Raw genomic sequence first — 21459 nt, forward strand, 5'->3', positions numbered from 1 at the left:
CACAATGGGCCCCTTGTGATACCACATGATCTCTGAAAGATCCGTTTCCCTAGCTCATGGGTTTACTGCCTTCGCGAAGTATTCTGTTCTTCTTAAGAAACATAGTAGTTTTTGAATGCTTACGTCCTGGATGGCCGCAAGGTTCGGAAGTGTGTAGCTACCTAGGGTTTGAAAGCGCTTTAGGTTATGCGCTGGGCAGAAGCATAGGAGGTGTTCGATGCTCTCCTCTTCGTCTATCTCTTTGCAGCTGCGGCAGAAGTCGTGGTTACTTAGACCCAGCCTTGTCGCATGAGTCCCTATGAGACAGTGGCCCGTGAGGGCATTTAGGAGAGTGGAGATGTCCTCCCTACTACATTGTAGGAGAGTTTTTGTTCTTTTCGTGTTATAGTTTGGCCATGTGAGTCTAGAATTGTGGCATATTGAGATTGAGTTCCAACGGTTGTTGGAAAGAGTATACAATCTCTGCCTGAGAAGGAGCTTGCAGGTAGCCATGGGCATCCCTACCGTGTCCTTATCACGAAGGATATCGGCGGTTGTCCCCTGTCTTGCCAGCTCGTCTGCTATGCAGTTGCCCTCAATGTTGCGGTGCCCAGGCACCCAGATGAGGCTGATTCTCAGATGAGTGGCCATCTCGTTAAGAGATTTGCGGCATTCAGAGATTGTTTTTGAGCTCGTTGTGTAGGAGTCGAGGGCCCTGAGGGCAGCTTGACTATCCGAGAATATGAAGATATCACTGTCTTTATGTACAGACGTGTTCAGGTGGGTAGTGGCTTCCTGAATTGCCATCACTTCCGCTTGGAAAACACTACAGTGGTCTGGTAGGCGGAATGAGACTTTTATGTCTAGTTCGGGGGAGAAGACTCCCCCACCTGTTTGGGAGTTAAACTTGGAGCCGTCAGTGTATATGTTGACGGCGTTTACGAATTGATGTGGGAGGTTGTCCCAGTCTGAACGGGAGGGTATATGAATTTTGTATCTTCTTTCGAAGTTGACTATGGGTGGGACGTAGTCTGTATAACGTGGTAGGGGTGAATGTTTTGATAGGATAATGGAGTGACCCGTGGAGCCCGTTGTCCAAGCCGCTGCTTCACGGAGTCTCAGCGCTGTTGCAGATGCCCAGCTTTTGGCAAGTAGGTCCAGGGGTTGGAGATCGAGAATTGTGTTTAGTGCCTCGGTGGCGGTAGTGCGCAGCGCCCCACTGATGCAGAGCTCTGCGCTCCTTTGGATCTTGTGAAGGATCCGGAGGTTACAGTTCTTATCTAGAGAAGGCCACCAAACGATGTTTCCGTAGAGGAGAATGGGCCTGACTATTGCAGTATATAGCCAGTGAACTATCATGGGGGAGAAACCCCACTTCCTCCCTATGGCTTTTTTACAAGCGAAGAGGGCTATGGCCGCTTTGCGTGTGCGATCTAGGATGTTATCAGTCCAGAGGAGCTTTTTGTCAAGAATGACACCTAGGTACTTTGCTTGGTTGCTAAGGGTTAGGCGCGTTTGGTGTAGTTTTGGGGGAACTAGAATTGGTACCTTGTACTTCCTTGTAAAGAGAACTAGTTCGGTCTTTTCCGGGTTAACTCCCAGTCCACAGCCAGCCGTCCACCTGGAAAGGGTGGATAGGGCTGTCTCCATTAGATTACAAAGGGTTTGCGGGAACTTGCCCTGCAGTAGGATAACCACGTCATCCGCGTAGGCTACCACTTTTGTGCCCGCCTCTTCTAGAAGTGATAGCAGTTTGTTGACCACCAAAACCCATAGAAGAGGTGAGAGTACGCCCCCTTGTGGGGTTCCTCTACTGACATTCCTGGTCGAGAGGGCCGATCCCATAGTGGAGTGCACTACCCTGCTGGTTAGCATGGTGTGTATGAGTCCCACTATGGGCCGCTCAATGCCCAGTTCAGTCAGAGCACCAGTGATCGCCGTTGGGGTGACGTTGTTGAAGGCGCCTTCTATGTCTAGAAACGCTGCAAGAGAGTATTCCTTATTGTGGAAGCCTCGTTCTATACTGTACACTAGAGAGTGGAGGGCGGTATCGGTTGATCTACCCTTACGGTACGCATGCTGTGCGTCAGAGAGTAGGCTATGGTCGATGGTTAGTCTGATATGGGTGTCAATTAGCCTTTCCAGGGTCTTCAACAAGAAGGAAGAGAGACTAATCGGGCGGAAGTCCTTTGGGTTAGTGTGGGAGGGCTTGCCGGCTTTCGGTATAAAGATTACCTTGACGTCCAGCCACCTTGTTGGAATATGGTTTAGAGCAAGGCAGCCGTGGAAGATGGCTGTCAGCCAGGGAAGGGACATATCTAATGTCCGTTGTAGCTGGGCCGGGAAGAACCCATCTGGGCCAGGTGATTTGAAGGGCTTAAAAGAGTTAACAGCCCACTGAATGCGGTCAGGGTTTGAAATGTTGGCAATACTCTGGTCGTCTAGATTCACCTCTATGTGGAGGTCCTCCACTACCTGGGTATTGTTAGGGAAGTGTGTGTCTAACAGTAGTTCAAGGGTTTCCTGACTGTTTTCCGTCCAGCCATCAGCATTGGTTTTAAGATAGCCAATGGTAGCTGGAGCTTTAGCTAGAATTCTTCTGAGTCTGGATGCCTCCGCAGTAGATTCTATGCTACTGCAGAAGTTAGCCCAGGCTCTTCGTTTTGATATTCTTATTTCCTTTTTGTATAGGCTTAGTTTTGAATGATATAGATTCCAGGAGGATTCGCTATTGTTGTATTTAGCTTTATTGAAGTAAGTTCTACACTCTCTTTTAAGATTCGCTAGGGTTGGGTTCCACCATGGGGGTTTGTGCTTTGTTTTGACTGTTCTACTTGGGCAAGCCCTTTTTAAGGCCTCACCGCAGATATCAGTAAAAGTGTTAACTAGGCTATCTAATTCTTGACGGTTGCGTATGTGTGTCGGAGGAGCGGGTAGGTTCCTGTTGAGGAGATTTTTATAGTATCCCCAGTTGGTTAATCTTAGATTAGTTATGTTCTCGGCGGGAGGATGTTCTAGACTTATTGTAAATTCTATGTATCGGTGGTCCGAGAATGAGTGTTCGATCCCCACCTTCCACGCGTCTAGCTGGTTAAGTAAGGGATCAGATATTAGAGTAATGTCTAGTACTTCCCTCCTATTTCTAGTGATGAAAGTTGGGTCATTACCTTTGTTGCAGATGAATAGATTTGATTGAAGGAGATAGTCGTAGAGTAACTCACCCCTTTCGTTGGTGTTTGTACTTCCCCATTGTGTGTGGTGTGAGTTAGCGTCCCCACCCAGGATGAGTTCCTTAGATGAGTGAGTGCGTATGAGTTCTTGTGTAGTGGTGTTTGGTAGTGGCCCTTCGTGGTCGTGAGCCAGATAGAATGATGCTATGGTGTGATGGGTGTGTTCGTTTAGCTCCAGTCTGACCGTGGTAAGGTCGCCTTCGCTAAACTGTGGAATAAGAAATGTGTTAAAGTGTGTTTTTGTAAGAATGCAGGTTCTGGTTTTACCCTTGTCCTTGGTGTAAAATAGCTTGTATAGGGGGGTTGATAGGCCACAGATGTTGTTACCAACAATCCATGGCTCTTGAATGAGGACTACGTCTATGTTGCCTGTTGCCAGGCGGGTGAGGAGGGCAGCGGATGCTGCCTTGCTGTGGTGCAGATTAATTTGCAGAAACTGCACCATCTTTGGGACTGGGGTCGGGCTGGGTACCCTCCGCTTCCTCCGCTATGTCCTGGAGGACAGAGCGCCCTGGTCGGGTTGTGTCCTGGGTGCACAGCTGTTTCAGGCTCTCCGTCAGCTCCGAGTCGGTTGACACGTAGCCGGTGAGGGTGGCCTCCTCGTGATCTGGTTCGTCGTCGCTCGGGGGTTCGTACGACGCACAGGCAGCCAGGTTGTCTGCCGCTGTTTTATCGGTGTCGTAAATACGAAGCTGCACCTTGTCGAACCCGTAGTTCACTCTGTGCTGCTGGGCTGCGAGGGGTTCCAAGCAGGCCTGGTTTAGGAGGATAACCACGCTCATGGTGACTCGCTCGGTTTTCTCCACCTTGACCACCTTCCAACCGTCTGTTGGCAGTTTTGGGTTGAACCTGGTCAGCAGGCTGAGTATAGCCTCTGGTTCCGATGGTTCCGACGGCAGCCACACCCTCGCTCTCGGTCGAGACGGGATGTCCGCAGCCTCACAAACTGCCAGCTTGGCCCCGGGGTAGACCTCGCCGACTTTGTCGATTGCAGCCTTATAGAGTGCTGCCGATCTCTCGTCTTCGCAGGCGATCAACTTTACGTTGCCCTGGTACCACCCTGCATCTGTGCAGTCGGGTGGCGGTCCTGGGTTCTCGTCCAGCACTTTCAAGGCCACTGTCGCAAGGGCCCGTCTAACCAGACCCCAATGGTTTCTTGGGATCCTTCCGCCTTCATCGCTCTGGTCGATGACTCCAATGATCTTCCGATCCTTTACCACCTCCGCAAAGGATCTCGACCATGTGCCGCGGTTGGTTACTTTGGCCTTCTTGCTCGCTGGTTGAGCTGACTCCATCGACCTCTCTCGCTTGTTGCTGGTAGTCATAGCGATGTCGAAATCTGGGATAACTGCCTTCGCCCAGGCTATGTCCTCTTGGATTTTCTGGTAATCCAATTTCGAAGTCTGATCCTCACGTATCGGATTGGTGGCCAGCCGTTTGAGGATCCTAGTAGCCTTCTTTCTTTCAAGAGGTCCTGCCTGGTTAGGTGGTACCCTCTTAAACTCCTTTGCCCTGGTACTCACCATGAGACCGGCTTTGGCGCTCCCCTCAGGTTGGAGTGGCTGGTTAGCCACACCTACGCTGGTGGGAGGCTTGGGCTTGTCATTATGGCGAGTTGGGCTTAGCCGGCTGCGTTGTTCGCTGGCCTTGGCAGGGGTCGACGTCACGTGGACTGGGGTAGTCAGAGCCGTGATCTTGCTCTTACTTTCGTCGTTGGTTACGACTTCCGACTTTATAAGAGTGTCGGGCTCTCGTCTTGTGCAGTCTTTTTGTTTGTTAATTGTTAAGTTCTCCATATTAAATCCCACGAGCTGCGGAGAAAGGACAGGTCCACCCGGGCAGAGATCCGCCGTACCCGGGTAAGGCTGACTTAGAACAGGCGGTCGCCACTTGCCTGAGCTCACCGTTTGAGACTGAGTTATTTGATGACTCGGGCTCCCAGCCAGATTGACTCTCGGCACGGTACGAGTGACACCTTAGTCCAGCCCGGGGTGAGATGAGTTGTGTGGGTGGGAAAGAGGTAGGTTCAAAGAGTGTGGGAAGGGGGAGTGTGTGAGCTATTTGTCGGAGGCGGCAGCACAAGCGCGACGTCGGTACTGCTACGGCGCAGATACCCGCTGACTGTCCGGGGCTACTTATTTGCGCTTCGTGTTGGGGGCTTGGCGGTGGCCGGGCCGTGTCCAGCTTCCACGCTTATTCGTAGCTACCCTGGAGAACCAGGGCGCTCGCTATCCGCAACCTGCGACCCGTTCGGTAGCCTTCAGCTCGGCGCCCTCAGAGCCATCTCACTAGCTCTTTGGCCGAAAATATTTATTTAACTAAATATAAATGTTATCTTAAAGAAATAGTTTTCGATAGTACTAGCTTGCCTGTATTATTTTTCTCTCTAAAAACTTCTTCTAGGGACTTTCTCTAAAATATATCAATTCATGTTTTTATGCATTTAGAGACTTTTGGAGTTAACAATAGGCGATCGTAATTTATATTCAACTTCTTTTGAAAATCGCAAATTAATTAATTAATTGATTTAGATCGGGGCTTATGTTTAAATAAGTTTCGTTCACTTTACGGATCGGCGAAAAATGTGAATAAAGTAATGTATATATGTGATTAGTTAGCGTGACTCACGGTATTTCCTCCAACGTTGAAGATCGATCTCCGGACGGGATGCGTTGGCTGTAATCTAAAGGGTAGCGATATTTCTCGCCATGTAGAATTTTAAGGGCAAATAAACATTTCTCTTATTTCTCTTAGACGCGCGAACGATTTAAACTAAACTTGTAACCCGTTTCGAATTCATCGTACTTCCTTGAATGCTTTACAATAACAAATTTTTCATTTAAACCTAAAAAAAAAAAAATCTAGCTCTTCTTAAATTAAATCACAGCTTCTCGGCGTGCATTATCTCTTTTAACCCGAGTGACTGGTTATTTTCTTTCAATTGGTCAAATATAACTATCGCTTTACAAGGCGTTGCCACTTGAGGCTTTACGAAAAATTATTGTTTGCTTTATGGCTTACATATCTTTGATTTCATTGATTTTCCTTTCACATTACTTCTTAAATTCGGTTCCTCAAAGCGCGTTGGTTATATAACAGGGTTAGGACTGATCCAATACGAAAGAGAGTTTTTATCTCCATTAAGGTTAAACCCGGTTGGCTAGTGTGCCATGCTAGGTTAAGGCCATTCAAACACGCGGCGCTTTTACAAAATAAACGGGCTTAAATCCCCAAATCTGCGCCAGCGATATTCCACTCGGAAACCTCCCAGACGGCTACGCGCACCCCTTAAACTCGGCTGGTGTACGGATGCGCGGCATGATGGGCATCGGAACTGGTTATACAATTGAATTTAACTGCCATCAGATCCGCTTTTGGTAAAACTGCTTCTTGGAAGGCAATACTTGGCCAGTGGATAGGGGTACTTCAGGGCACTAATCTCTCCAAATCATTCCTCGCGGGCCAACCTGAAGATTGGGCATTCAAATTAATTACAGATATGGCGACATGTTTGTCTCAAAAAACCATACCTGACGATTGGGAACCGAGATTTGATTTTGGCCTTCTTGAGGTGGTAAATCCTCCAGTAAATTGGCCGAATCAATAAGATGCGCCTTTGGCGGCAACTTGTGGCAGCAGTGGCTGGGTTTTCCACCAGGAATTTTAAAAAATACCTATGGTGAAATTTTGTTGGAGGTTAAATACGTACCAATTTCTAAACAAATGCACTTGCACTTACTTTAAGCTTTATTCGCTGGCTAGCTTTTATAGCTGGCAGCCACACTGAGTGCTAACCACCACTTAGAATACTGGATGCCACTCAAAAATACTGGATGCCACTCAAAAAATATATATTTCCGACTTTTAGTCTTTTAATTGAAATTTAAATTTTGAGCTGCTGGCACGTCCGTTTCTCTTGCAGGTTAAAATAAGAAGAACTTAACCGGAATCGGCTGGATACCAGCGAGGCTTTTGGCGGAAATATATATCATATGACGACATGACGATATGACGAATATCGAATAGCCGAAGCAGGTGGCCACACAAGGTCAAGCTTTGGTTTAAGCGGGTCCTATATAGTAGGCTTTCAGGCTGAACCTAGGTTCGCCAGTCGCTACAGCGCGACTTTATTTGGCTCTAGATGCACTAAACAGATTATCGCCTGGAGTCGCATCACTGGCGAATATCTTTCGCGAGATAGTTACCCAAGAGTCGACCTTGCAAGTCCTCTAGTTCGTAACAAGATCTTCCCAATTTTCTTCGAAATCGGCTTTTACAAATGATGGACCAAACTTGGCTTTATAGCCGGTCTGAAAGAAACTTTGCTTGAAATTGCGTCGAAATACGTCTTGCCCTTCACCGTAGGAAACATCTCTCGAGCGCAAATTATAACGCTTTTCTTTCCGATCGTGAGCTTTCTGCAATTGCTTAGTTGCTTCCTCTCGGATTAACTCAAATGAATCTTGCCTATTAAACATCAAAGTACGATCATCTAGCATGTTCAGTCTCCTTAGCAAGGAATAAGTAGAACCGGAAGTTACCATATGCTGGCCGAAAGCCACATAGTACGGCGTTGTACCGATGCTAGCATGGATCGAGGATCTCAAGGCACAACATGTCCCATTCAAATACTCATCCCAATCTTTCTGATCTGGACGAAGGTAAGCTCGAATCCCTGAAAAAACAGAGCGATTGACTCGCTCAGAGGCCATAGCTTGAGGCGAATGAACAGCCGTCAGCATGTGTGAAATCTCATACGTCTTCATCAGTTTCTGAAACGCTTCAGAACGGAACTGGGATCCGTTGTCTGATACGACAGTTTCCGGGACACCGAAAGTCATGAAGAGCTCGCCTTCGAGGTACTTAATAACAACACTAGCATTAATCTTCTTCACAGGTTTCAGAAATACAAATTTAGAGAAATGATCTAGGACTATGAAAATCCCGATATTACCGATTCTCGAACGTGGGTAAGGTCCGAGAAAATTGATGAAAATTCGTTGAAAAAGTCGCACGGTTTCTGGCGCTTTTCCTAGCGGTGGTCTGAGAACATGATTCGGTGGTTTAGTCGACTTACATGTCTCACAGGCATTAACGTATGCTTTCACGTCAGGCACGAGGCGAGGCCAAAAATAATACCTCCTAACGCGTTGGACAGTCTTATGTGTCCCGCCGTGGGAAGCCAATGGACTGTTATGGGCTTGGAAAAGAACTTCGGGGATCAGCTCTGATGGTAACCAAAGCTTCCATGCGTATTCCTCGTGTACTTGTTCTCCAGTTAAATGTTCTGCTTTTCTATACAAATACCCCTCCTCTGTTTTAAGATCAGGGAAATTATCTTTTTTCTCTTCAACCTTGGCTACTAGATCTTTGTAAGCAGGAGATTTAAAGTGGTTTGAATTCATATCGACTAAGAAACCTTCCCGCAAATCTATCGCGGTATAATTTCTCAGAGCTCGATTTTGTTTTTTCGACATAATTGCTATAGGGCGTTCGTCTCCATTTTGAGATACCTGTACTAACACAGCACCGACACCAGACTTGCTAGCATTGCAATGGATAGCAAATGGTTTAGAAATGTCCGGGCTACATAACAGCGGAGCTTCGCTAAGACGAGTCTTCAAGATTTCAAAGGCTTTTAGTGCTTCTGGAGTTATACTGAACTCTCGTTTGGTTGTCATTAAATCAGTTAAAGGAGAAGCGAGTGATGCAAAATTCGGAACGAATTTGCGGTACCAACCACATAAGCCCATAAAACTCCTCAAACCTCGCAGGCTTTTCGGAACGGGAAACTCGCTGATTGCTTTCACCTTTTCAGGATCTGTACGAATTCCGCCATCACCAATGATATGGCCCAGATAACGTACACGTCGCATGCAGAAATGACTTTTGCCAATATCGATTGTCAATCCTGCACGCTTGATGTGAACGGCGATCTCCCTAAGTACGTTAAGATGATTCTCAAAGTTTGACGATACTACCAGGAAGTCATCCAAGTATATGAATACCTCGTTCCTGAGATGCGGTGGGACGACTTTGTCCATCAAGCGAGACATTGTGCTGGTGGCATTACAAAGCCCAGAAGGCATTTCTTTAAATTGGCACTTGCCAATAGGCGTCTTTCAAGTCAAGACTAGTAATATACTCGGCTTTTGGCAACCGACTTAAGATGCCGCTGATTTGTGGAAGAAGATATGCGTCTTTTTCGGTGAAACTATTGACCTTTCGGCAATTTAAAAAAATGCTCACTTTGCCAGGTTTAGTAACCAGACCTTCCTGAGCGAATGAAGGAAAAGAATTGATAACATGAACTAATCTTAACTTTTCTGCTTCAGGCAAGTCGTGTTGATCTACCTCGACGTCGCTGCTAACTTTGCTAGACTTTTTAGATTCTAGCTCGGATATATGCAGATTTTTGGGAAGAAGATCATACAGCCTCCAAAAATCTATGCCCAAGTATAGATCCTGCTTTAGTGATGGTACAATATAAATGTTTAAAATTTTTTTAATGTTTCCATATTCTATGTTAACCTTCATCTTGCCTACTATTCGTTGTGGGCTTCCATCTGCCGTGGTAGCACTAACGTTTAACGACTTGTAGGCTTTATTCTTTTTCATGAGTTCGCTGGCTAAATCACCCCTAAAGCAACTTATAGCAACTTATAAAGCCCCGGAGTCAAGAAAACCGTACACGGTACGATCTAATAAGCGAACCCGCAAAAACGGTCGAGGATCTCATGTTTCTATCGGATCAGAACAAATATATTTCAATCCTAGCCGACAGGTTCTAATGTTTTGCCAAAAAGATTTAATTCTTTTAGAACTCGGAGACTTAAATCTTTCCAAGAGAGGGTTAAGACAAAATTTTGGATTTGGAATATCACAAATTTTTAACTTTACAATGCAGCAAAGACCTGGCATTGCTTTCTGGAAGGTCAGGGATAATTTGTGGGGCTACGAATGGTACATCCACATTTAATCCGTCATCGTTGAGTGGTTACGAAAGGCACTCGAAGTTTTCGGTTTGTACGGCAACTTCGAGGCGCCGGACTTGGAGTTTTTTGCACACTTCGCGCAATTCGTCTTGTAAGTGTTATCTGCTCCACAAATAGAATAGTTTAGAAATAATTAAATTTTAAAAAATACAAAAACCAAAGAGAATCCACCGTAGTAGATATAAAACTAAAATTTTCTTGATATATAAACCAATAAAATTAGTAAAACTGAACTTTTGCTTGATGTTTCCCGTATCATAGGATAACTAAATTATTATTTTTTTAACTGCTAAACTTTCTCGGAAAAATAATAAGAGACAGATTAATCGGTCTTCTCGTTTTCTCAAATAAAACTAAATCCATGTAGGAAGGCGTTTAGATTTTCTAAAGTGTATTGCGGACAGAGTATAGTTCGAGAACTAATACTGTTGTATTCCTGCTTCACTAATAAAAAACGTAATCGCTCTAAGGCTAAACGAAATTAAAATTTCTACAGGTCTTTCGTGGATAGTGTACCACTTGAAGTTGTACCTATTTTCCAAAACGCTTAAGCCTATAGAAACCTTTTAATTTGCAAAGTGTGGTTAAGGTTATGATGTAGCAAATCAGAAAGGGTAAGAAGATCTACTGTAGTTTGATACTTTCTGCATTTTCCTCGGACTGAGTTTTTTAAACACCACTAACTAAGTAAATAAAAATCCTAACTCTGATTATTAATTTTGGACAGAAAGAAAACTCATATTCTTTGTCTCTGTTCTCCAAAAGAATTAACGATCCAAGAAAGGTATTTTGTAGAAGTGAATAAATTAAAAGTTGAAATTAAAGAAGTATAGAAAATAATTCGCATTTAATTACCGGTGAGTCTTAATGAGTGATTATTGTACTCACTAAGGCCTCACACGTTGAGCGCCACTTTTCTTATTAATAATAATGAATTATCTCTATAGCGTGTAACAGTTAGATGCTGTGGATGAAATCGGGAATCTGCAGTTGCGGGGAACGCTATTAGGGTCCGGCACTAGCTCGTCGGCTTTGGGGGTGGAGGTCTTGCGCCTACAGATTCGCGTACTGACTACACATTATTGTCACTAAGATCAGAAATAAGCGTGCTAGCGACAAGAGAGGATAGTAAACTAAAACCGAAAGAGAACGATAAACAAATTCAGGAATAAGTATTATAGGGACAGAAAAGTTTTGGAGAAAGTTAGCTATGCGAATCCACGGATGGTATTGTGGTCGCGTATGGCCCTCCCAACCTGTGATCACCACCTTTAAGCATGGCTTCGGTGACCCCTTTGATACCCTACGATCGAGAAATCATCGGCTTAGTTCAGTTCAATATTACTTACAGATCCATGGTTTTATTTCTGTTCGAAAAGTTAATTAATTTTCCGTAGATAGCGATAAAAGTCATATTTAATATTTATAAAAAGAACATAGGGTATTTGAAAAAAATAAGGCATAGGAAGATAATATTCATGTTATAACAATATGTATTTTACTAAATATAAATTTTATCTTAAAGAAATAGTTTTCGATAGTACTAGCTTGCCTGTATTATTTTTCTCTCTAAAAACTTCTTCTAGGGACTTTCTCTAAAATATATCAATTCATTTTTTTAGGCAATTAGAGACTTTTGGAGTTAACAATAGGCGATCGTAATTTATATTCAACTTCTTTTGAAAATCGCAAATTATTAATTAATTGATTTAGATCGGGGCTTATGTTTAAATAAGTTTCGTTCACTTTACGGATCGGCGAAAAATGTGAATAAAGTAATGTATATATGTGATTAGTTAGCGTGGCTTACGGTATTTCCTCCAACGTTTAAGATCGATCTCCGGACGGGATGGGTTGGCTGTAATCTAAAGGGTAGCGATATTTCTCGCCATGTAGAATTTTAAGGGCAAATAAACATTTCCTCATTTCTCTTAGACGCGCGAACGATTTAAACTAAACTTGTAACCCGTTTCGAATTCATCGTACTTCCTTGAATGCTTTACAATAACAAATTTTTCATTTAAACCTAAAAAAAAAATCTAGCTCTTCTTAAATTAAATCACAGCTTCTCGGCGTGCATTATCTCTTTTAACCCGAGTGACTGGTTATTTTCTTTCAATTGGTCAAATATAACTATCGCTTTACAAGGCGTTGCCACTTGAGGCTTTACGAAAAATTATTATTTGCTTTATGGCTTACATATCTTTGATTTCATTGATTTTCCTTTCACATTACTTCTTAAATTCGGTTCCTCAAAGCGCGTTGGTTATATAACAGGGTTAGGACTGATCCAATACGAAAGAGAGTTTTTATCTCCATTAAGGTTAAACCCGGTTGGCTAGTGTGCCATGCTAGGTTAAGGCCATTCAAACACGCGGCGCTTTTACAAAATAAACGGGCTTAAATCCCCAAATCTGCGCCAGCGATATTCCACTCGGAAACCTCCCAGACGGCTACGCGCACCCCTTAAAACTCGGCTGGTGTACGGATGCGCGGCATGATGGGCATCGGAACTGGTTATATAATTGAATTAAACTGCCATCAGATCCGCTTTAGGTAAAACTGCTTCTTGGAAGGCCCTACTTGGCCAGTGGATAGGGGTACTTCAGGGCACTAATCTCTCCAAATCATTCCTCGCGGGCCAACCTGACGATTGGGCATTCAAATTAATTAAAGATATGGCGACATGTGTGTCTCAAAAAACCACACCTGACGATTAAGCCCCGAGATTTGATTTTGGCCTTCTTGAGGTGGTAAATCCTCCAGTAAATTGGCCGCATCAATAAGATGCGGAAACTTGTGGCAGCTGGCTGGGTTTTCCACCAGGAATTTTAAAAAATACCTGTAGTGAAATTTTGTTGGAGGTTAAATACGCACCAATTTATAAGCAAATGCACTTGCACTTACTTTAAGCTTTATTCGCTATCTATCTTTTATAGCTGGCAGCCACACTGAGTGCTAAGCACCACTAGAATACTGGATGCCACTCAAAACTACTGGATGCCACTCAAAAAATATATAATTCGGACTTTTAGTCTTTAAATTGAATTTTAAATTTTTGAGCTGCTGGCACGTCCGTTTCTCTTGCAGGTTAAAATAAGAAGAACTTAACCGGAATCGGCTGGATACCAGCGAGGCTTTTGGCGGAAATATATATCATATGACGACCGACAGGTGTCAAAAATAGAACTTTCCAAGACCACCCTGGCTCAGCTGTTCAAAAATATCGAAATATTGAATAGCCGACACAGGTGGCCACACTAGGTAAAGCTTTGGTTTAAGCGGACTGTTGTGTGAAACTCCTTGTGTTGGAAATGTTAATAATCTTTATCCATTTATTAAGAACACATCCTTTTGAGTAATTTTATTATATTCTTTATTTATTTGGTTTGCATGATTGGGGCAGCGTTAATGCCGCTTCCAACGTCAAGTTGTTTCTGATTTTACAATTTGCCTTAGGATCTAAGTAAGCCTAATTCTCGTTGCTGCGCTGCTTACAGTTGGGCGGCAGAGAGATGGCTATGTATATCTTATGTATATAAAGTGTATTTAATTATGCTCTCTTTGGCTGGAGCGCGAGGGCATGTGTATGTACTTGAGTTTGGCTGAGCGGCCGGCGTGTGCAACAGAATGCTGACACTTGCACTTTCTTTAAGCGCGCCGATCGACTCATGTTTCGGCCACTTAGGGTTTTTGACCGAGCCTTTTGTTTATAAAAACAATGCAACAAAGTGTTACAGTGTGTTTGTTTCAAGTACTCTTGGTACAGTAGATATTCGATATAAGTGCATACTACATCTCCCTCCTTTTGAAAAATAACGTAATATTATGAAGTTATTTTGTTAATATATTTTACTTAAAGGAATATTTATTTTTTTTTTTTTTTTTAGTCTTTTTTTTTTTTTAAATTTCTTATTTATTTTTTTAAAGAGAATGGAATTGGGAATAATATACGTATTAAAAGAAGAAGTATTTTTAAACATGGAGTTTAAAAGTATTTCTAAACATGGTTACACTCATAAGTATTTCTAAACATGGCCATGTTAAATGCAATTATGAAATAAACATTTTTAATCTATCTTTATGTACTATTTGTTTTTTATTTTTGTTATTTATTATAGTTATGTTATCTCTATCTCCTATTTGTTCTACCCTATAAGGACCTGTATATTTCGAATCTAACTTATGTCCTGTTTCATTTTTCAATAAAACCTGATCTCCTATTTTTAAATCGAAATCTAAACTAGTTTTGTCGTAACTAATTTTCTGTTTCAGCTTATGAGATTCTAGCATTAGTCTAGCTCTCTTAATTGCCTGTTGTAATCTAAATTTGGATTCCTTAGCATAATCTTCTATATTATAAAGGGGTTTTATTTTATCTATGCTATTAAAGTGTTTTGGTAGATTTGAAGTTTTACCGAAAACTAGCTCATATGGACAATAGTCATGTGCCATGGATGGGGTTGTATTAAAACAATATACGAAGTATCGTAGCCATACATCCCAATCTGTTTTGTCAACTGAGATGTATGAACGAATGAACTCATTTAGTGTTCTGTGGCTTCGCTCCACGGTACCTACAGTCAGGTGGTGGTGTGCAGTTGAAGTTATGTTTTTAATATGTAAGTATTTACATAGATCTTCAATAATTGAATTTTTATATTCTGTTCCCATGTCCGTAATGAACGTCTTCATTGGACCGTACTTTAGAATAAAATCTTCAAATATAGCTTTTGCTACTGTATTTGCACTTTTATTTGGTATAGGTATAGCTACCAGGTACTTAGTTAAATCGCAGATGAGTGTTACTGCGTATTCGTTTCCATTATTCGATTTTGGAAGTGGACCAATAGTATCTACAATTACTCTATCAAAAGCTCGTTGTGGAGTTTCGGTTATAGTTAGTGGGGTCTTTGTATGTTTAGTCGTTTTCGACTTTTGGCATTTAGAACATTTCTTTATGTACTCTTTTATGTCTTTGGACATATTTTTCCAGTAATAATGTCTCTGGACCTTGGCCAAGGTTTTTGTAATGCCTGTATGACCACCTTGTATTGGATCATCATGGAATGTAGACAATATAGCTTTTTTTTCTTTATTATGTTTTATTACGGTCACCGGGTTGAGTAGCGCTACTCTCAATGATTTCAATATTTTATTGCCCATAATTTTAAAATTATCAATTGAAACAAGTTCAAAGATATTTTCCCACGGTGCCACTTTGAGTTGGCTGACTTTGTGAATACCGGCCTGCTTTTCAAGCCTTTGAAAGAATTGACCTAAGTCAATGGTTCCATTAGTATACAAATCGCTTACATCATAACTTGCTGTAATTTTCTTTCCGTGCTTAAATAAACACATTTTATTATTTACATGCAAGGTCACTACTTTACGTACTTCATCATTGTTTATGACTTCATATACGTTGGGCTTTGAAGCTTTTTCTATAGGTTGCTTATGCAATTCTATTTGATCTTTTCCTGCGCAGGATTTCTGTCTACTTTGGTTTCTGGTAGTGACTTTCAGAATTTTATTACTTGTTTGTATATTTGTTAGGTCTGTGATTGTTATTCTGGAGAGCGCATCGGCTACATAGTTGTCTTTACCCTTTAGATACTCCACCGTAAAATTATATTCCTCTAATTCAAGTCTCATTCGTGTTAGTTTGGAACTTGGATTTACCATTGAAAATAAGTATGTCAGTGCTCTATGGTCTGTTTTGACAGTGAAGTGTCTACCATAAATATATGGTCTGAAGTGTGTTATTGCCCAATGAATGGCTGCTAGTTCTTGTTCTGTGGTGCTCTTGTTGCTTTCACCTTTCGTAAAGGATCTTGATGCGTATGCCACTGGAAGCTGTAGTCCATTTTTGTTTTGAGTTAGGACTGCTCCACAAGCGTATTTGCTTGCATCTGTGATTATGCAAAATTCTTTGCTAAAATCTGGATATTGCAACAGAGTAGGATTTATTAATGCTGATTTAAGATGTTCGAAGGCGTTTTGACATTTTGTTGTCCATTCGAATTTTACATCTTTCTTACATAATCTTGTTATGTGACGGGAGTATTCAGCAAAATTCTTTATAAAACGTCGGTAATAACTTCAAAATGCAACGAATCTTCTAGCGCTGTCCGCATCATGTGGGACTGGATAATTTTGAATGACGTCGTATTTTTTGTCGTCGGGCAAGATTCCTTTATCTGTGCATTTATGTCCTAAGAAAGTGACTTCATGCATGAAAAATTAACATTTTTCAGGATTTAACTTCAAGTTGTGTTTCCTACATTTCTCGAAAACATCAGTTAAGTTCTTGAGCATGTGTTTTTCGGAACAACCTATGACTATTAAGTCATCCATATAAAGAAATGCTTGCGAAGGTTCTAATCCAGAGAAAGCTATAGTCATCATTCTTTGAAAAGAGTTTGGCGCTATTTTTAAACCGAATGGTAATCGCGTGAAGCGGTACGAACCATTGTTTGTTGAAAAAGATGTTATATCCCGTGAACTTTTTTCCAGTTCAATTTGATGGAAACTTGACATTAAGTCAAGGCATGAGAAGTATTTTGCTCTACCTAGTTGATCTAAAATATCATCGATTCTAGGCAGTGGAAATTTATCAGACAAGAGTTTTTTTATTAATTTGACGATAGTCAATTACTAATCGCCATTTTTTATTTTCCGTATTTGGAAGTGACTTTTTTGGTACTAACAGAAGTGGGCTATTATAAGGTGATACAGAGGGTTCCACTATTTCATCATTGATGAGTTTTTGGACTTGTTTTTGAATTTCGTCTTGTTGACTATGAGGATTTCTATAATTTTTTATATATACGGGTTCATCATCAATTAATCTCAGCTTTTGTTTATAAAAATTATTGGTAGTGATCGATTTGGTTTCTAGTCCGAACACATCACTATACTGGGTGCATAATGCTGTAAGTTGTTTATTGAATTGAGGCGGGAAGTTTTTTGCAAGTTGGGATAATACAATTTTTTGTCTGTCTTCTAAGTTCGTTTTTACTATGTCGTAGTTTGAAAGTGTTTCATGATGAATGTTTTTGATATAAACTACTTGATCTGTGTTTGTAGTATTTAGTAATCTTATATATGCATTTTGGACTGTTGCTATGGTATTTGCGATATAGATACCATGCTGAATTTCTTGATTCGGAATTAATACACTGTCTTCTTCTGAATTTATTTCGATTTTTCGGACGACTTGGGATCTTGCTGGCAGAATTAGGGAGTTGTTGCCAGAACTGTATGCTATTGGAACATAAATTGGATATTTTAGGTTATTTGGTCTTATTATAAGCCAGTCTTCAGACGGCTTGAAGTCTAATTGACAGTTGTATCTTTTGATAAAATCGATTCCTAGTATTCCATCACATGGAATAGCGAATTGCATATTTACGATATGGAAATCATGTTGAATTATGTACTTAGAAGTTTGAATTTCAATAGAAGTTAAGCCTTTAGATTTTGTAACTTCCTGACTTATACCCTGTATGTTTATGATGTGATTATCTTGAATGTTTTGAAAATTATCAGAATTTTCCTTCAATAAGGATATTTCCGCACCTGTGTCTAGAAAGAGAACTAATTCTTTTCCTGTTGCTACGTTCGTGAAAGTGACAAATGTATTTTGACTGAGATTTAAAGTGTGAATTTTGATGTTGTTTACTGTCGTGTATCTAAAGGTGTTTGGTAGTTTCCCGAATTTGTTTGCGCCACTCTAACATTGTTATTGTGGTTGTTGTTTCCCCCACGGCTGTTTCCTCCGCTGGTGTTTCCACCACGGTTGTTATTTCTGTTAGAATTGTTATTTTGGTTATTTCTGTTATAACCATTGTTATACCCGTTACTCGTAGAGTAAAAGGGTATACTAGATTCGTCGGAAAGTATGTAACAGGCAGAAGGAAGCGTTTCCGACCCCATAAAGTATATATATTCTTGATCAGGATCACTAGCCGAGTCGATCTAGCCATGTCCGTCTGTCCGTCTGTCCGTCTGTCCGTCTGTCTGTCCGGATGAACGCTGAGATCTCGGAAACTATGAGAGCTAGGCTATTGAGATTTGGCGTACAGATTCCTGAGCTTCTTACGCAGCGCAAGTTTGTTTCAGTAGACTGCCACGCCCACTCTAACGCCCACAAACCGCCCAAAACTGTAACTCCAACAGTTTTGATGCTAGATAACTGAAATGTATTGTTCTCATCAATACCTATCGATTGACCTAAAAAAAAGTTTGCCACGCCTACTTAAACGCCCACAAACCGCGAAAACCTGTGACGCCCACAATTTGCATGCTACATAAAAAATTTTAACTGAAATGTATTGGTATCGTCAATACCTATCGATTTATCCAAAAATAAATTTGCCACGCCCACTCTAACGCCCATAACGCTTAAATCTGTCTACCGCCGGTAGGTGGCGCATTTTAATCTCGCTTTGCTGCTTGCATATCTCCATTTAGCTGAGTAACGGGTATCTGATAGTCGAGGTACTCGACTATAGCGTTCTTCCTTGTTTTGATTATATCCGTTATTCTGATAATATCTGGTATTGTTATAATTACCTCGATTATTACCTCGATTATTACCTCGTCCGCGATTTCCACCGCGCTGCGGGTAATTTTTGTAATATAGGACAGTGTTTGGCTGTCCGGTTGCTTCTGTGCAACTGCTTACAAATTTGGATATGGCTTCATTCATTGTATTGAAGGTACCGGCTTGCATTATAGTTTTTACCTTATCTATTTGGCAATTTTTAGTCATTGCTTTCACTGCATGCCGAGTGGAATAACGTCTGGCTAACTCTAGGGATAAGCCATCTGTTATAAATGCACCTTCTAAGGATTTCGTCATCTGCTCAACCTCTTGTGTGTACTGGTTGGCAGTCTTATTGCGTTGTTGTAGGCTCATCAGTTTTGCTGACAACACTTCTACAGATTCGCCTTTGACGTTGTTTTTTAATCTGGAAATGACTTCAGCTATTGTTGTTTCATCTCCGATTAGATTTCTGGCGACACCTTTTAGCTTTGTTTTTATAATTGAAACTGCTAATTGTTCGTGTTCGCCTTTTATTGATTCTATTATTTCTAATGCATCCATAAAACTTGTTAAGTTTTCAGATTTACCATCGAAAACTGGTATAAGTTTGGATGCTGTGTTGATGAAATCAATATTAGATTGTGCCATTGTGATATTGTTTCTTATTTTATTTTCTATTAAGGAATTATCATCAGAATCTGTAGAATCATCCAGATCTGACATTAAAACAGCTAGAATAGTAAGATTATTTAAATCTTGCTCTTCTATTTTAGGATTTGTTTCTGTAAGGTCTTCTGATTCTATTTGGTCACTGTCAGTTTGTTTTGTTGATTCCGATTCATCACCAGTTTCAACTGCTAGGGAGGTGTTAAGTATAGTTGGTACCGATATGTCCAACTTAAACTTTTGTTTAATTGATATTAAATTATATCGTAGTCTGATCAAAAATTTTGATACTTGGGACCAATGATCTTGATTTAATTTTTCCTTCTGGCCATATATTAGTATTCGTGCTTCATTAAAGCATTTTACTAGAATTTCCACATGTTTTTTAATGGTATTCTTTTGAATTGGCCTGTTTTGAGTAAGTGACTTATATGATTTGTCAAAGTCAACTTTTATATTATTTAGCTGCTTATATAATTCATTCCATTCCATTATATTGTGGAGATGAATTATTTCTTGGAGACCATCATTACTATTGTTTTACCTAGTATTGGGTGTTCGTCTACTACTGATCTAACCTGTACCCCTGGGATGGTTGATAGGACAATTGCCTTTTGGGTGCTTGTGCAATGAATAAGTGGAGAGGCATCTAAATTAAATGTTTCAATATATAAGTTTTCTAACTCGTAAATGCTTACTGAAGTTGGTGCAACTAATTGCAGAATTCTTTCTCTAAAATAGATGTCCCTATCAAATGTGTTTGCAATTGCTTTTAGCGTAGCCATTTTTAATTAATTTGTTTTTATTTATTTATTTGTTTTTTATTCCATTTTCTTTAACTTTTTTTTAAAATTTAAATACAGCAATATTTTTATAATAATGTTGTTTGTGCCAAAATGTTTAAATTTTGTCCAGATCATTTGCCTGGCTCATATATTTTTTTTTTAGACATTTATTGTGCAATTTATAAAGTTTATAGAAACAGTTTGCGCACATTATTACAACAATTATTATAAGCAATGTATGAATCAATTATAAGTCAATGGGGTTTGATTCTACCTTATTAATAACATTTGCAGTGGAATCCACTGTTTTTGTATCTATTAAACCCATCTTTGGGGTTGGTATTCTTAATATATATCTTGGTCTGTCAAATTCTTTGGATTTTGAATCAATTCGTAAATGTTGTTAATGTTATTCATAAACAACTAGTTTAATATTATTAATTTTGATTTTACTTTACTTTTACTTTTTGACCAATTATTATCATATTTTACATATAATTTCCTGCCTATTTTGTGTATGGTTTTCAGGCCATACTCTAATCGGGCAACTTTTATGTCGCTCAATTTTTACAATTGTTTTTATAATATAAATGAAAAAATATGCATCGCAGTGCAATTAAAAAAATTTTTGCAACGCAGTGCAAAGATAAAAAAAATTATGCGCTCTTGGTAGCGCTGTCGGTTCACACTTCCTTGGTACCGGTGCTGGCTGCACAGGTGTACTTTATGTTGGGGCACCGGTGCTGGCTACACAGGTGTACTCGCAGAACGGGGAGCACAGTGGCCCCCGCAGTCATCTGGGCACGTCTTCTTTAGTTTTGGTATGACAACTTTATCTGGAGGAGGCAATGTGTTTTTATTTTTTGAAATATTTTGGATTACAGGGTAGGTGGATGTGGCTGTAGCTGTGGTCTGATTTTTTCGTTCTGATAGCAAATTTTTTAGGTATTCGACTTCGGCATGTATTTTTACCGAGTCGTTCCACTGTATTGCTTTGCCGCTGTTGAGCAGCTTCAGTAGATGAGCCTTTCTGGCTTTTAATCTTTTGACCACGCCACTTCTTTTGGCACACATCACACTCTACTCCCTGCCTTTCTTCTCTTGTTCTTGTTGTTGTTGCCGTTTTTGCTGTTGTTGCCTTTGTTGTTGCTGTCGTCTTTGTTGCTGTTGATTGCTGCTGTCGCCTTGGTTGCTGTCTTCTTATTTTTCGAAGTCCCGATCCATGTCCAGATCCAGGTCCAGATCCTTTAGGA

The 21459-nt window shown here is 40.8% G+C and overlaps 2 protein-coding genes across 3 annotated transcripts in view; one reads left to right on the forward strand and one right to left on the reverse strand.

Annotated features, from left to right (window-relative positions):
- Positions 1-21459, forward strand: part of DIP-lambda (Dpr-interacting protein lambda) — a 1126682-nt gene that overhangs the window by 50247 nt on the left and 1054976 nt on the right. The gene's annotated exons all lie outside the window — the stretch shown is intronic.
- On the reverse strand, positions 2765-4735 carry LOC139354082 (uncharacterized). The gene is made up of 3 exons (XM_070998343.1): positions 4509-4735; positions 3477-4343; positions 2765-3417 (listed from the first exon to the last, which is right to left on the reverse strand). The coding sequence occupies exons 1-2, from the start codon at positions 4733-4735 to the stop codon at positions 3632-3634; spliced, it is 939 nt and encodes a 312-aa protein (XP_070854444.1). The 3' UTR covers positions 2765-3417; positions 3477-3631.

The sequence above is a fragment of the Drosophila suzukii genome (genome assembly GCF_043229965.1).
Source record: "Drosophila suzukii chromosome 2 unlocalized genomic scaffold, CBGP_Dsuzu_IsoJpt1.0 scf_2c, whole genome shotgun sequence".
In the NCBI taxonomy this organism is placed as follows: Eukaryota; Metazoa; Arthropoda; class Insecta; order Diptera; family Drosophilidae; genus Drosophila; species Drosophila suzukii.